The sequence below is a fragment of the Dasypus novemcinctus genome, chromosome 13 (genome assembly GCF_030445035.2).
Source record: "Dasypus novemcinctus isolate mDasNov1 chromosome 13, mDasNov1.1.hap2, whole genome shotgun sequence".
NCBI classification, from domain to species: Eukaryota; Metazoa; Chordata; class Mammalia; order Cingulata; family Dasypodidae; genus Dasypus; species Dasypus novemcinctus.
In genome coordinates this window covers 18,822,467-18,838,396 of record NC_080685.1, presented here as the reverse complement: position 1 = coordinate 18,838,396, position 15,930 = coordinate 18,822,467, and the positions used below count along the sequence as shown (strand labels likewise).

At 43.7% G+C, this 15,930-nt stretch overlaps 1 protein-coding gene across 2 annotated transcripts in view; it reads right to left on the bottom strand.

Moving 5' to 3' along the window:
* Positions 1–10,521, bottom strand: part of EGLN1 (egl-9 family hypoxia inducible factor 1) — a 91,134-nt gene extending 80,613 nt beyond the window's left edge. Inside the window, exon 1 of one of the 2 annotated variants that reach the window (XM_058309540.2) lies at positions 9,433–10,521. In XM_058309540.2, the coding sequence (XP_058165523.1) occupies positions 9,433–10,341 (909 nt within the window). In that variant the 5' untranslated portion in view covers positions 10,342–10,521. The remainder of the gene's footprint in view (positions 1–9,432) is intronic. The other variant, XM_058309541.2, reaches the window with a different exon arrangement.
* Positions 10,522–15,930: the final 5,409 nt, after the last annotated feature.

Sequence of the window (15,930 nt, the reverse complement as noted above, 5' to 3'; positions counted from 1 at the left end):
GGGTGAAATCTTTATCAAATCGCTAGTTTAGAGATTCACCATCCAAGTACGTGTGTGACATGCTACCCTCACTCCTCAGGCGTGACTATTTCAATTTCACTTCAATTAATAAAAATTAAGTAAGAAAAATTCAGTTTCTCAATCACACTGGCCAGATTTCAAAGATTCAATAGACACATGAGACTACCAGATAAAGTATTAGACTGTGAAGACAGAAAAAATTTCTGTCATCACAAAAACTTGTATTATGTAGCATTGCTGTGGAGAGGCTGAATATACAGCAAGATTAGGAAGTGGAACTGTCTAAAAAGCAAATGAAAATATAGCATTTGAGCTGTGTGGTAGGGAGGACTTCTAAGATGGCCCCAGGAAGCAGATCTGGCCCATCGGATAGGGCGTCCGCCTACCACATGGGAGGTCCAAGTTTCAAACCCAGGGCCTCCTGACCCGCGTGATGAGCTGGCCCACGTGCAGTGCTGATGCGTGCAAGGAATGCCGTGCCACACAGGGGTGTCCCCCATGGGGGGGAGCCCCACGCGCAAGGAGTGCGCCCCATAAGGAGAGCCGCCCAGTGTGAAAACAGTGCAGCTTGCCCAGGAATGGCGCTGCACACACAGAGAGCTGATGCAGCAAGATGACGCAACAAAAAGAGTTTCTGGGTGCTGCTGACAAGAATACAAGCGGACACAGAAGAACACACAGTGAATGGACACAGAGAACAGACAACTGGGGGGGGAGAAATAAATAAAAAATAAATAACTAAGATGGCCCCGATGATCCCATCCCCAGTACTCAGGCCCCTCCCCTAGAGTGTGGGCTGAACCTAGTGGCTTGTTTCTAAGCAACAGGAACAGCAGAGGTGACAGGATGTCACTTCCTTGATTAGGTCACAAAGATTGGGAATTCTGTGTTGCTAGCGAACTCTATTCCCTTCTCGGCTGGCACGCTCTCTGATGAAGCAAGCTGCCACGGAGAGACTCGCATGATAAGAACTAAGATCCTCAGTCCCGTGCAACAACCCAAAAGGGACTGAATACTGCCAACAACCTCTGCATGGCAGATCCTTCTCCATTCAAGTCTTCAGAAGAGACCACAGACCCTGATAATACCTTCGCAAGAGATGGTGATGCTGAGGTCCCAGTTCAGCTATGCCGATTCCTGGTCCACAAAACAGTGAGATAATAAATGTTTTGTTCTAAGACACTAAATTTTGTGATAATTTGTTATGCGGCAACAGACAACTATTACAAACTGAGAAAAGTCTAGAAATATCTATTTTTCAAGTTTGCCCTACATGCATGTGTCTTCTGACAGTGATGAGCAGAACGCTAAGAACCAAGCTTTAAGAATTGAGAGTAGTTAGAAGCTGAGGAAAGAAGAAAAACCCTGAAAAATGTAATGAGGAAAAGTAATTGAAAGACTAGAACACAAACTAGCAAAGGAGTAGCCAAAGATTTTAGAGGTGTGATGGTTAACAGTGATGTTGATGTACCAAGAAGACCTAGTTTTGGGGACTGAATAGGGTAGGTATGCCCGGACAGGATTTTCCCACCCACTCCCCTCCACCCCCATCCCCACCCTGCTCTTTTTGCTGTCTCTGTTCATTCGATGTGTGATCTTCTATGTCTATTTCTCTTTTTGTCTTCTCATTTTCTTTTCTAGGATTCACCAGAATTCGATCCTGGGGACCTCTAATGTGGGAGAGAGGTTCCCCATCACTTGCACCACCTCAGTTCCTGGTTTCTGTTGCCATCTCGCCTTGACTCTCCCCTTTATCTCTCTTTTGCTGCGTCATCTTGCTGCATGGCTCATCATGCAGGCACACCTTTACCAGGAGGCCCTGGGGACTGAGCCTGAGTCCTCCCGTGTGGTAGATGGAAGCCCAATCACTTGAGCCACATCCACTTACCCAGATATAAGATAATGCTTTCATAATTTGTTGAGCTGCCTTTTGACTATTATTTTATTTTTTGAAGTTTAAGTAAAAAAAAAAAAAAAAAAAAAAAAAAAGAGCTAGTCTAAGGAAAAAGTCCTGTAATTAATAAGTAATTTTCAAGACATCTATTTCAGAGGAGTAGTGCTAAGAGAAGACAATGGAAAAAATAACAGAAGGTAAAAATTACCTAGAGGGTAATTATATAACAAAACCATAGAAGCAAAACTTGTCACCACTTATAGATAAGAGTTGAAAGCACCAATATTAAAAGAGTCAACCTTTTAATTCCTCACTAGTGATTAGTCCTTTTCATTTACTGGTTAGATTTGATGTTTCCTATGTAGGTTTTATTATACAAATATCAGTCTTAAATTGAGGTTGTTTGAATTAAGATGAGATTGGAGGTTTCTGGATTCCATAACTCATGTTTGGTATTTCAGACCCTAATTAAAAAAAAACCAACAAAACATTTGATACAATAACTTAGTGTTTACCCACAATTTTGTGACTATCCCTCAACTTGGAGTCAAAGGTATGACTTCCTATAGTCCTTGATACTATATTCTAATTTTATTACTATCAGTTTTCTTTTGATACTTGTAATTCTGGTTTTAGGCTCCACACCAAGAGAATGAAAGGCTGATCTTTATGTGACATCTTCTCAGACCATCAAATATGATCCCTAAACATACTCCTTCTTTACTTGCTCCTTCAGAAAGTTACCAGTCATTTGTTTCTAAAAGTTAATGGAACTATTCATGACATTTTATGACCTTCCCAAAATTCCATATTAGTTGAATTTTCAACTGCATGTTTAAATGAAGATGTTTTGTTTAATTTTATTTTGACAATGAACTGAAATCTGTGCTTGCTTCATAATCCCCATTCACTTTTCTCCAATGTTTTGCCAAATATTTCTTTTTTACATGGATTTTATTTATAAACGATCTTAGGAGAGAATGGGTCACAAGAGAAGGCCTAGACATACTTGTTCACAGCACAGTGCTGTAAGATTTCCTGCCATAATTCCTATAAACAGACCAAATGGCAGAGCTGATGAGAGCATATTGTGCAAAGAAGCCGTAAAGTCTTTGAAGAAGAAAAGATGGGGCTGAAAGGTCAATAGCTGTGGCAGCAAGAACAGCCACTCTGAAGGAATGTGGAAATGCAGTGCACAGAACTTTTTCCCTGTGGCTTTGGCCAGGAAATAAGTGTCAGCAATCTACTACAAATGAAAACCTCTGAAAAATGTGGGGCAAGAGAAATAAGCATACGAATTAAAGCAGGGTAAAATAAGAAATACATCCTTCTAATTGCTCAAGCATTCTTGACTCCTCCCATTCTCTCATATCTCACAACTAATCTAACAGCAAATTTCATTGATTCTGCTTTTAAAAATATATCCAGGATTCAACTAATTCTCACCATCTTTACAGCTACTACTCTAATATAAGCACCCATCATCTAGTGCCTAGACTATTTCAAGAATTTTTCCTGCTTCCAATCCTTGCTCCCCTACGGTTTATTTCTACACAGCAGCCACAGAGATCTTTTAAGACAAACTCTTCAACAGCTTCCCCCTACTACCCAGGATAAAACCCAGATTCCTTGCCATGGCTTACGAAGCCCTAAATTATCTGATCTCATTTACTGTCCCATTCTTCACTGATCACATCTTCTATCACACTCCCTCCACTATAACCAGAACGGCTGTTTCACTATTTTTTGAACACATCATGCACATTTACATTAAGGTCTTTAGATGTGCTATTTTATATGATCTCTACTCAAAATGCGTTCTTCCACATGTCCGTATACATAACTTACCCTCTCACTTCATTCACGTCTCTACTCAAACATCATTACCTTACCAGTCTTACCCAAAAGAACACTCTCTGGTCACTGTGCTACTTTGCTGGCTTTATTTTTTTGTTTTAATATTTGTCACCGAACATGTATTTTCTGATGTATTTGTTTACTGACTGTCTCTTTCCACCCCTTACCTACTCCAAGCAGAACTTAAGTTCCATGAGACTAATGGTCTTTTGTTGTTGTTGTTGTTGTTGTTGTTGTTGTTGTTGTTTAGGTATCTCTAGCTCCTAGAACAGTTATCTGGCACATGGAACTACTTTAATATTTGTTGAATGAACAAATGAATTAAAAGATTACCAAAATTGGATTCAGATAATACAAGAACCAGGAGTACATGTATAATGTTTCAGTAAAGGAACTCAATCTGGGACTACTGAATAAGGAGAATGAAGACCAAAACTCATGAAAAGTTTAGTAATTTCAATCAGCAAAGAGGAGCAGTAGATACCATCCATGCTCTACACAAATAAAACTGATTGTGGGGGAGTGGATATAGCTCAAGTGGTTGTGTGCCTGCTTCCTATATATGAAGTCCTGGGTTTGCTCCCTGGTACCCCCTAAAAACCAACCATCCAATGAACCAAACAAACAAATGAAAAAAACAACTCTCATTGGGTAGCAGATGTAGCTCAGTGGTTGAGCACCTGCTTCCCCTGTACACGGTCCTGGGTTCAAAACCCAATGCTGCCTTAAAAAAATAAAAAATTTAAAAAATACTAATCATGACCTGGTTCTGAAAAAAAAAAAAAACGTTATTATGAAGTACAAAATATTCCAATAAAAGTGGCAGAACAGTTCTTAGCTTGGACTAGGAAACACAGGCACGAATAAAGCTAGTCAGAAGATTTTGTTTAACGACTTATCAGTTTTTTGTTTGTTTTTAAGCAGAAGAGATTTAGCTGGAATAAGAGTCAAAGCCAAGCTAATGAAATGGCTCAAGAAATTACCCGGATGCAGACCTGTAGTCACAGATAATTTTTCAAGTGCGGAAACAAGAGTTTAGTGGAAAACAAGGTAGAATACAAGCACAGTAATAAAATGCATCTATGAAAACTGCCCAAGAATATCCTACAATAAAAAGGGAGGCGGAAACAGTTGGGGTAACTTTAAAGGACTAAAGAGAAAAATTAAAAGCAGCTAAGCTAATAACATCAATCCTAAGGCATACCAGAAAGGAACAAGGCATTGGAAAACATGGGAGAAGACGAACCAGAGAGATAGATTTCAGGCCTGATGGGAGAAAAAAATGGAAGGGAAAACTGAAGAAACAAGAGGGAGAGGCCTGCATCAAGGAAAATGGCCCTACCTAAGGTCAGAGGAAAGAAAAGGAAGTGAATAAAGAACATCTACGGAAATTAATGCAGGGACTGACTAAATCAGGAAAACATAAACCAGAATGTCAGATAAACCAAACTATAGAAAGACAGTAGTAAAAGGGAAAAGAAGGAAAAGAAAGTCACAAATGTTCAAACATATCCTCAAAAATGGCATAAAATATACCAAAATTAGTTAAGTAGGAATATGTAGTATTTACAAAAGATGTAGCACAAACTTGCAGATGTAAAAATGGGGGAAGATGGGGAAAGCAACCCTATCAAAGAATCAGAAAAATAGAAAGTTAACGAAATGAGAGTGTAATAGTCACATCTTCACAAAGTGCACTGCAGTTTTTTAAAAAATGCTTTCACATGCATGATTATGTGTACTCCTCACAACATGCCTGAGAGGCAGGAAAGATAGGAGTCATCTGACAGCAATTCACAAGTGGAGCAACTAAGGCTCAGAAAGATTAAGCAACTGGCCCAACCACACAGAGCAGTGATAGACTGAGGGTCTAACTCAGATCTAAGAGCATCACAGGGTCCATGATGCTTCCACTTTAAGATGCCCTCCTCCTGTGTGATTAAGTTCTGGCCCGATGTTTTTGAGGCTTGTTAGGTAGTAGAAAGGTGAAGAGTTATAACTTTAAAACATTCACAAATTTTAAAATTTCAAATAAACACTGCAGTAGCAAAATTTCCAGTCTTTTTTGCAAAAAGAAGAACTGACTTTCATCTTGAATTCTGATGTAGCTACTAAGCCACTAAATGAGCTTCAATGTGTGTATCTTGGAGGCCAAGAGAATAAAAAAAGTGGCACAGATAGTAAGAGAAGGAATTTTGTTCGGTTTTGACATCTAATAGGACTATACTATCTCTGTATTTCTGTGATAGTGAAAATAAAGCAACAGGATTTCCCTCATCCTAGTCTTTGCTCCAAAAGCCATAATCCACCAGAGCTCACTGCAGGACTAGTAAAAAAATCTTAAAAATAGATCTCCACCTATTTTATGATTTTTTTTCTTTACGTTCCTTTTAACTGGAAAGATTTAAGTTTTGGATTAAATTCCCAAAATGATAATGTATGATTCTAGTACTTTTATTTTTAATAAGCAATTTTTTCCTTCAGAGTGGCTAAGCAACTTCAACATTTTTCCATTAACAGAAAATGTCAACATTTTCTCATAATCCTCAAGCCTCTGCATTTTCTTCCTCTACCCCCAAGACAATACAACTATGATTTCTTACAATCTACATGCTCCTCTTCACAAAACAGCAGACCATGGTTCATTTTTACTTAACATCAGTGCAAACCTTCTTGATAGAAAGAAAGGGTGTGAGAAAGGATAGAGGGCAGTTTCAGGACAAAAGAGGAAAAAATTCCCAAAAAGACAAGAGAAAGTGGAAACTAGAGCTAAAATGTATCAGTGGTTACAGCTGTGTTCCCCTTTTGCTCCTGTATTATTTCATCATTCTCTAGTAGTTCCTCATTTAAAGTAACGGGACAAGCAGTGGCCAAATAAGCATATCTCAAGTAGAAACTTGGACTAAAACAATGCCTATACTGAATGAACCACAGCCAACAATACATTATCTGATTATCAGGCCCTGACGAACACAAGACCATAAAGTATTTATAATGTAGATGAAAAAGAACATGAGATTCTTGGTCAGAAAACCTACATTTAAATCCTAGTTATGCTGCATGATTTCCAACAAGTGAACTAACTTTCCTCAGCCTCACTCTATACACGGGGATAATACACAAACTACCTACCTCTATATCCCAGAGTTGCTGTGAAAGTGTGAGAAAAATTCTACACCTTGGAGATAAGTAACTTTTTAAATTACTACGATATGAAGAATAAAATTCCTAATCAAAGACCCTCTCTGCAGTCACATATAATACCCACATTCTGCCATCTCTTAAGAATTATACTTAAATGGGCATGATTCAGGTGAAATACAAACACAGAGTGGTTTTTAAAGCCACTATCCAAAAAATATTGCATAGTCACTTCATTAAAAATTTCATACAGCCCAACCATAGAATCTAATTATTCACATACAAAAACAACACTCTTCACCCACCTTCAACAGAATACGTAGTGTGTGAAGTAATCTCCATCTTCTCAGCTATAATACCTATATTAGGTATAGTAGAAAAAGCATGGGGCTTGACATTCGAATGGCCTATTTGAATACCAGCTAGGTTTTCATAGCAGGGCTTGGCCAAGAATTTCCTCAAATGTAAATTAGGAATAATACTACCTACTTCATAGGAGGATTAAGATTATTGTCGTCATGTCTGTACTGACTCTAATCTGGTGCCTGGTACACTGTGGGTTATTCAATATATGGTGGCTGGTATTCTGCCTTCCCACTTCCCAAAAGCAAGCACCCTGGCTTTTTTTTTTTTAGGAATACTTAAATTACGGGACAAAACATGATTACCAAAAACTCTTTCAGCCAAGACATACAATGAAAGGAATTCACAGATCCTGAAACTGTGTCCCTGAAACGAATGTAAGCATAAGAGCAAATCTAAAGAGTTTAAAATTCATTTTTCCTTCAAGCCAGTCCCTTACCATCGACCATGTAATCAGGTGACTTAAAATCTCAACTTCTGTGCCCTGCAGCCACTAGGACTCCTGAGGAAGGACGGGGCTATTTTCTAAAAGCCTCTCCAGGAGAAGCAACAGTTCTAAGAGCCAAGTTGATGGCCATCTCTTCCCTGGGAAATCATTATCTTTTTCATGGTTTCCCCTTAAACATATGCTCCAACCACACACCTCTGGTCAGTCTTGACAGCCTCAGGTTAGTTCCTTTCCTGCTCTAGGATTCATGACTATATTCAGATTTGATCCACAGAAAATTATTTTTTATGTAAGTGAAAATCCCAGTAAGGGCCATAATCAGATCCCTTATTTTCTTCCAATTTAATATTAAACAATTGTTCATTTTTTTGAGACTACATGATATTAAGACCTGTGCCTCCATCCAGTTTGAAGCAGCAGCAGCAACACGTAAATTAGACTTCACACTGTACTTTCCCCCACAAAATTCTTATGCTTAAAACTTTCCTCATTGCCTGCGCCCAGTTTTTCTCGCAGTCTGAAAGTCACACATAGTGACTGTTAAGATGCACCCAAAAGAACTAATACTTGGAGAAGAAGTAATGGGAAGAGTAAGCATGAGTGCACAAACACAGCCCGTGCCATAATCTTGACAATCTCTCAAACCTCACAAAATCAGGGATGGATGATGGAGGAGGGTGGAGCAAGGTGGGGTGAGGAGGAGCTGCGTTACAAAGAAGAGATTAAGACCTGAGAAGTAACATGAAAAAGGACTGGAAGAGAGTATTCAGTAGTAAACAATCTACTGTTTACCAGGCTCAGGGAGGCTGAGGGATTAGATTAGGTATGAACTGATGAGTCTGTGTGGGGAGGCGGAAGAGGGAGGACAGCAGAAGTAAGAAGAAAACAAAAACATACAAACAAATTAAGACCTGAAAATGAGCCCTCCTGCTCCAATTCCGTATATTTTTCCAGGAAACTACAGAACAGTTCTTTTTCAACAGAGGGATTGTATTAACAAAGCACATAAAGGAAACCTCGGCTAAAAATGTAACCTACCTACTCGCAGAGCTCTAAGAAACGGAAACACTTCTTTCCCGGGTTTGCAGTGGGTTTCAAACCCGAAGGGACCAGGCGAGGGAGAAGAACGGTAAGAGGGGGAGGGGAGCGGCGAAACTCTTCCCGAACACCAGCAGCCTTTCACGAGATGCTTCTCTTGATTGTACTTTTTTGTGGCCAGCTGGCCGAGTCCTAACCGCTCGGGACCTCCGAACCTGATGAAGGGTTCGGACACCCCGGGGAACTGAAGAGCGCCTGCGAGCGGGAGGCAGGCGCGGAGCCGGCCGTGCACTTGCTCCGGGTGGTACCCTAAGAGCTCACGTCGGGTGGCTAAAACTCCAGCGCGGTCGAAATCGTGAGGGCACACTGCTCCGGCCGAAAGAAAACGGGCAAAGTTAACGGGAGGGGGCAGTGCCGGAGTTGAGCCAGGAAGAGAAGTTTCTAAGCACACCATAAATGAAAAAACGGGAGCCACGGGGGGGGGGGGGGGGGGCACCGAGACCAGCCCCTCTCCAACCACAGACTTCCTTTACGGGTTCCTGCCACCCAAGAAGGGAATCACTTCGGTTCGGAGGAACCAGAGCAACCCACGTTCCTCCCCCGGCTGCCGGCCGCGGAAGGGACGGCCAGCGCCAACGCCACACACACACCCACACGCACACGCACTTACTTTCGTCCGGCCATTGATTTTGTAGTTGCCCAGCTTCCCGTTACAGTGGCGGATCAGGTCGTCCATGCTGCTCATGAGCAGCCCGATGGTTTCGCAGCCGGGCTCCTTGCCCTCGATCCAGGTGATCTGATCGCCTCGGATGTCCTTGGACGAGTCGCTCTTCTGGCTGACCAGCTGCCCGTCGGTGAACTTGCCGGTGTCGTGCAGGGCCCGCACCTCCTCGCCGATCTGCTGCCCGGTCTCCTTGCCCAGGAAGTCGTCCACCACACAGATGCCGTGCTTGTTCATGCACGGCACAATGTACTCCAGCGCCAGCTTCAGCGCCGGCAGCGGCTTCGTCTGCCCGTTGGGCCGCAGGCCGCCGCCGCCGTGGCTCAGCCCCTCGCCGGGCGTGTTACTCGGCGGGTACATGTTCGCCTTCTCCTGGTACAGCTGCGAGCGCGCCAGCGGCTCTTCCTTCCCGGGCTCCGCCTCGGCGGCCGCCAAGCCCTGACCGCCGGTGGCAGCGTGAGGCAGGGACGCCGCCGCGGGGTCGGCCGCGGGCTTGGCCTTTGCCTTGGCCGCCGCCGCGTCCCCGGCCGCCGACCGGCCCGGAGCCTCGGCGGCGGGCGCGTCCCGGCGCGGCGGTGCCTTCTTGGCCTCCTTGGCCCCGCTGGCCTTGGGCGGCGGCGCGACCGCCGGCTGCGCCGAGTCGAGATGGTGATGGTGGTGACCCGCGGCGCCCTCGCCGCCCTGGCAGACGAGCTTGTGCTTCTTCCAGTCCTGGCGCTGGTGCTCCTTGCTGCAGTAGAAGGAGCTGCGGCAGCGGCTGCAGCGCAGCAGGTTCTCCATCTTCCCACATAGCTCGCAGTACTGCCGGTCTCGCTCGCTCGGGCTCAGCCCGCCGGGCCCGCCGCTGTCATTGGCCATGGCGGCGGCGGCCGAGCAGGAGGGGGTAGCGGCCAGACGGCCTCGCCCGGGGCCACAGGAGCGGAGGCGCGCGGCGGAGGCGGTTACTGCGCCATGCACCCGCCCGCCTCCGGCCTCCGGGAGGCCGGCGTCCCCCGCCGCGCCGCGGCCCGGGCCGCTTCCTCGTCCTCCGGGGCCGGACCGCGCCGCCGCCTCAGCGCTTCATCGCCGCCGCGGCGAGCTGGGGAGAGCGCGGCCTGCGCGGCGGAGGGTTACCTCGGGCTCCGGCGGCGCGTGGGCCCCGGCCGCGCGAGCCCGGCCCTCGCCGCTGCGCCGCCGCCGCCGCCTCTGCGGCCCCGCCGGCCCGGCCCAGCCTGTTCAGGAGCGCGGAGGGCGTGCGGGCGCCACTCGCTCTGCGCGCTTTGCACGTACACCACGGCCCCGCCGCGACCCGGCGGGCGGGCGGGCGCGCGAGGGGGCGGAGGAAGGCGGGGCGGGGCGGGGAGAGGGGGCGCGCGCGCGCGCACGCCCGGCGGCGGGGTGGCGGCGCGGGAGGCCGCCTTCGCCCGCCCGCCCGCACCGCGGGGCTGGGCCTCGGAGCCCGGGCTGCCGGCGCCGTTCCTCGTCCCCGTCCGTGGCGGCTCCGCCCGGCGGGCCCGAGACGCCGAGGAGCCCGGGCGCTGCGAGCGCGGCGCGGGGCGTGCGGCGAGGCCGGTCGGCCCTGCCACCCGGACGGTGCCGACACCTGCTCGGAGGAAGCGCGGCGGCCGAGAAGCGGCTGCGGAGTGGGGCCGAGGGCTAATAATGGCTGCTATTTCTTTCGGACCTCGTGGGTAGGTTCTGGGCGCAGTTCTGATCACGGTGGCAAGGTGGCTTTTGCAATCCTCGTTTTCCAGGAGGAAAGGGAAAATTCGGAGAAGTAAAGTAACTTGCCCAAGGTCACGCAGAACTGGGACTGAATCCAGGAATCAGACTTTGTCAGATTCCAGGGCTGCTTTTTCCCTTACACCGTACGGTCTCTATTTCAAGAAGGCCCGAAATGGTTAAAAACAAAAATGAATTCATCCAGGCCACTGGATTAATGGTACTAAAATTTGATGTATTTGTACTATTTTCAAACCCTGTGAGATCCTGCCAAGCATAAAACCCCGAGGAGAATTTTTTTACTACCAAGGTAAATAAGGTAACCAATGCTCATTCCAATTATTATATTCAGGCACTTAAATTCAAACTGACAGATCTGCCCCTGAGAAGTGGATTTGGGTGTTCACTGAGCATTGCTAGATAACGACTTAAAAATTTTTTTTTAGTCTCATAAATAGAATGTAGGCTACCTCGATGAATACAGTTCTTTGATGGAACATAAAAACCTTATCAGAATAAGCCGAGGGCATTTCTTTCCTCTTGCCATTAATCTTAATGAAAAAGGCTGTGACTTAGATTTTCACAATCTTTATTGAACACCTACTAATGTGGAAAATGCTGTACAAGGCTTCATATGAATAGGCTCTTTTTTTTGTCTTTATTTATTTTTTAATGTTACAATAAAAAACATGAGGTCCCCATATACCCCCCAGCCCCCTCACCCCACTCCTCCAACAACAACCTCCTCCAATATCATGAGACACTCACAGCACTCAGGGAATACATCTCTGAGCACTGCTGCACCACATGGTCAATGGTCCACATTTAAGTTTACACTCTCCCCCAGTCCACCCAGTGGGCCATGGGAGGACACACAATGTCCAGTAACTGTCCCTGCAGTACCACCCAGGACAACTCCAAGTCCTGAAAAGGCCCCCACATCACATCCCTTCTTCCCACTCCCCACCCCCAGCTGCCATCATGGCCACTTTCTCCACCTCAACGCCACATTTACTTCCATCACTAATCACAACAATTCCAGAATAGAGCATCAGCAAGTCCACGCCCATCCATACTCCTCTCCTCCATTCTGTGGACCCTGGGATGGCTATGTCCACTCCACCTCTGTATCAAGAATGTGCTTAGATTCCACTTGGATGATGGATGCAGTTCTGTTTGCAGTTGTAGGCACTCTTGGCTCCCTGGTGTGGTGGTTGACCTTCTTCACCTCCCTGTTGGCTGGGGTAAGTCCAGTAAACCAGAGGATAGGAGTTGCAAGTCTGTTGAGGCTCGGCCTGGCTATCACATGAACAGTCCAGAGATTCAGGTCCCCTGAGTATACACTAAACCCCAGCACCAACCACAGGTCTGGTAACAGTGACAGGAGAGGCTTGTTAACAAAGATCACATCTGAGTCCAACTCCATCACACTCAGGAACACAAACTCCAAAGTAGGACCAACTGACTGAATAGACTCTTAATAATGTTAGCAGTTCTTCAGGTAATAGCCTTCCAGACTCGCCACACAAGAGCTAAAATGTGTAGGTTAAAAGCAGAGTAATATAGGCAAATGATTATAAGGCACTTTGTAGAATTTTTTTTTAAACCAGCATGAATATAAAAACATAAAATCTTCTCATCAACTATACAGAATTTAAAACTTTCCTTAAATTCTGCTGAGGATCTAATATGGTGAAAGAAGAAAATAATCCCAAATTACTTTGTTCTTTGGGAAACTGAACTAAATATTGTACTTACAGCTTCAAATTCCAAATCAAACTGATAATCCAAATTTCAGTAAAGAAAAAGACCTGGATCTATCTCAGATGTGTATTTAGCTTTTCCAGAGCTTTATTAAGTACAATAAAATGTTCTGGTTGTTTTTTTCAGGGAATACTAATTTGGCTATATCAAGAGCATGCTTATGTGCCAGGCTATCCTTGGCACACAGGGTGAATTAGTTACACTATCCCCAGGAGGCAAAAGGAAGACATGTAGACAAGTAGTCATTGCAACTACCTGGAGTGCCCAGTGCCCTAAAAGTGGGATATTCAGGATGGGATGGGAACACAGATAAAGGAATTGCAACTCTGCCCATTGCAGTAATCAAAATTCCAAGCAAATTAATTCAGACATTCTTAAAAATGTAAAGGAGCTATTTAATGGCTTAAGAAAGCAAACTTTAGAAACATGTTTGATGTATATATAAATTATGTAAAGTATAATTTAAATACAAGTAAAATCTAATAGTTCTTAGACTTCCCTTTGCTGTGCTAATTATATGATTCTTAACTATTCACAAGGGCAGGAACTTGACTAATATACATTCTGCAAAACACTTGATTTTTCTAAATCTAGTTATTGGTAGGTATTAAAAGTAGTCCTGCAATTTCTTTTAAAACTACTATTTAGGTCTGTGGCATGCAAACAAATGTATTGACATCTCTAATGTTCTTATATATTAATTGAAATTTATTTAAAAGAATAAAATATATGTCCATATAAAAACCTTTATTACTTTTCATTTGTTCCAAGTAAGTATACAAAATCATAAATTGGACATGTATATCCTGAAACATGGATTTAAAATATTTCGGAAAATCCATGATTTTGAAATTTTCACTTGTTCAGGCTCAATGTTTTGCGAACAAATTCTGAGTTAGTGAGATCTCACCATACTTTCTGCTGGCAAGGCAATAGCCAATGATAAAACAAGTTCATTATCAAGATTCTGGAACTCTTTCAGCATTGTCACAGTTGCCATTTATTTTAAAAGTCATTGGGAAGCGGATTTGGCCCAACATATAGGGCGTCTGCCTACCACATGGGAGGTTGAAACCCAGGGCCTCCTGACCCATGTGATGAGCTGGCCCGCCTGCAGTGCTGATGGCAAGGAGTGCCGGCCACACAGGGGCGTCCCCCGCGTAGGGGAGCCCCACATGCAAGGAGTGCGCCCCATAAGGAGAGCCACCCAGCTTGTAAAAAGTGCAGCCTGCCCAGGAGTGGCACCGCACACACGGCGAGCTCACGCAGCAAGATGATACAACAAAAAGAGACAGGAATTCCAGGTACCACTGACAAGAATGCAGGCGCACACAGAAGAACACGAATCGAATGGACACAGAGAACAGACAACTGGGGGAGGGGGTGAGGAAGGGGAGAGAAATAAATAAATAAATAAAAATCTTAAAAGTAATAGAGAAGATTCACACCGTGATGCAGGAATTTATTTAATAAACATGTATATGAAGCTTGTATTAAATGCTAATCTCTGCTGTATTTTACAAATAGCTCTTTAACATCACAAGAATGATATGAAGTGGGTACTATGATTATGTTCATTTTACAGAAAGTGAAACTGAGATATAGAGAGAGACTTTGAGTATCCCTCCCAATCCTTAAGATTATATGATTAGTACCACGCAGTAGGTTACCTAATACTCTGCGGGTGAACAAAGGCTTGTGTCTTCCAAAACCAGGAATTATCACAATTTTTTTCCTGGCCACAATCTAATCAAGATAAACTGTTCTAGAAATTGAAGAATGAATTAAAGTAAAAGTGCTATCATCTTCACATGACCCTAACTTTGAATAAAGCTAAGTTACTATCTACTTGGCTTCCCTTTGCTTTTCTGGCAGTGTTTACTTAGATTATAAAAGAGTAGCAACTATGAATTGACAAAAGACTCACTGAAAGATAGAAAAAAGCTGAGATTAAATGTACAGAACAGAGTTAACTTAAATGAGGAAAATAATTTAGAAATGACTGTGCCAACTCCTGTGAAAAGCCCAGTAAGCAGAATTTACCTTCTAAGAACTAGCCCTATTCTTCCTCTAAAAATATGTTTTTTCAAATTTCACAACGGAGTATCTTTTCTACTTGGGAAATCAAACTTCTGATCATTAAGTAATGACCTCGTGCTTCCCCATCTGTGACAGTCTTGTTTTAATACATTACAGAGAACAGAAAAATTACAAGTATAACACAGGCATTCCACCAAGATAAACAGGAAGACGATCTTTGAGTTCTGGGAAAAGCGTCTAAAAATCTGAGCTATTTTCTAACTATATATAGTATGGGACACACACAAGTAGGTGTCGTTGGGAAATCGCACCTGCTCTGCTTTTTGCTGGGGGTTCCATCCAAGGCACACATGAACTCTGTGCCTCCACACGTATAGCCGAGATACCTTTACTTTCTATTAAGGTTGTTTCCTTAAGAAAAGAAAATAATGAAGTAGGCGTTCCGTATATCCAAGAAAATCTATGTCACCCAACTCTATTAGTTTATGATTTTAAAATTACCCCTTAATCCGCTTGAAGATTGATCATCTCATCTCAAGAAATATAAAATGCTACAAGCAGCACTCATTATAGTGATTTTTTATTACTCACAAACAATGACACAATATATTATGTGGTAATATAATTATTAAAATATCTTTCTAAAAAGGAGGAAAAAAAAAATTCCCTCAATGTTGATACCAACTTTTAGGGTAGTCCCAATCAGTAATTTGTAACAACCCAGGTTGGAGACAGCTAAATCATTTTTTCAGTATTTTGTAGAAAATTTTAAACATACACTTATAAAAAGGTATTGCTATAAGCAACCTCACATTCTATTTTTCAGGGAAGAATACTTCATAGGTACATACTGTGTACTTCCTATGGCAGTACATCATGAGACACATAACATTTGGTAGTTTCATTTTTATTGATAAAACATTGTTCATAGGTTCAGATAGT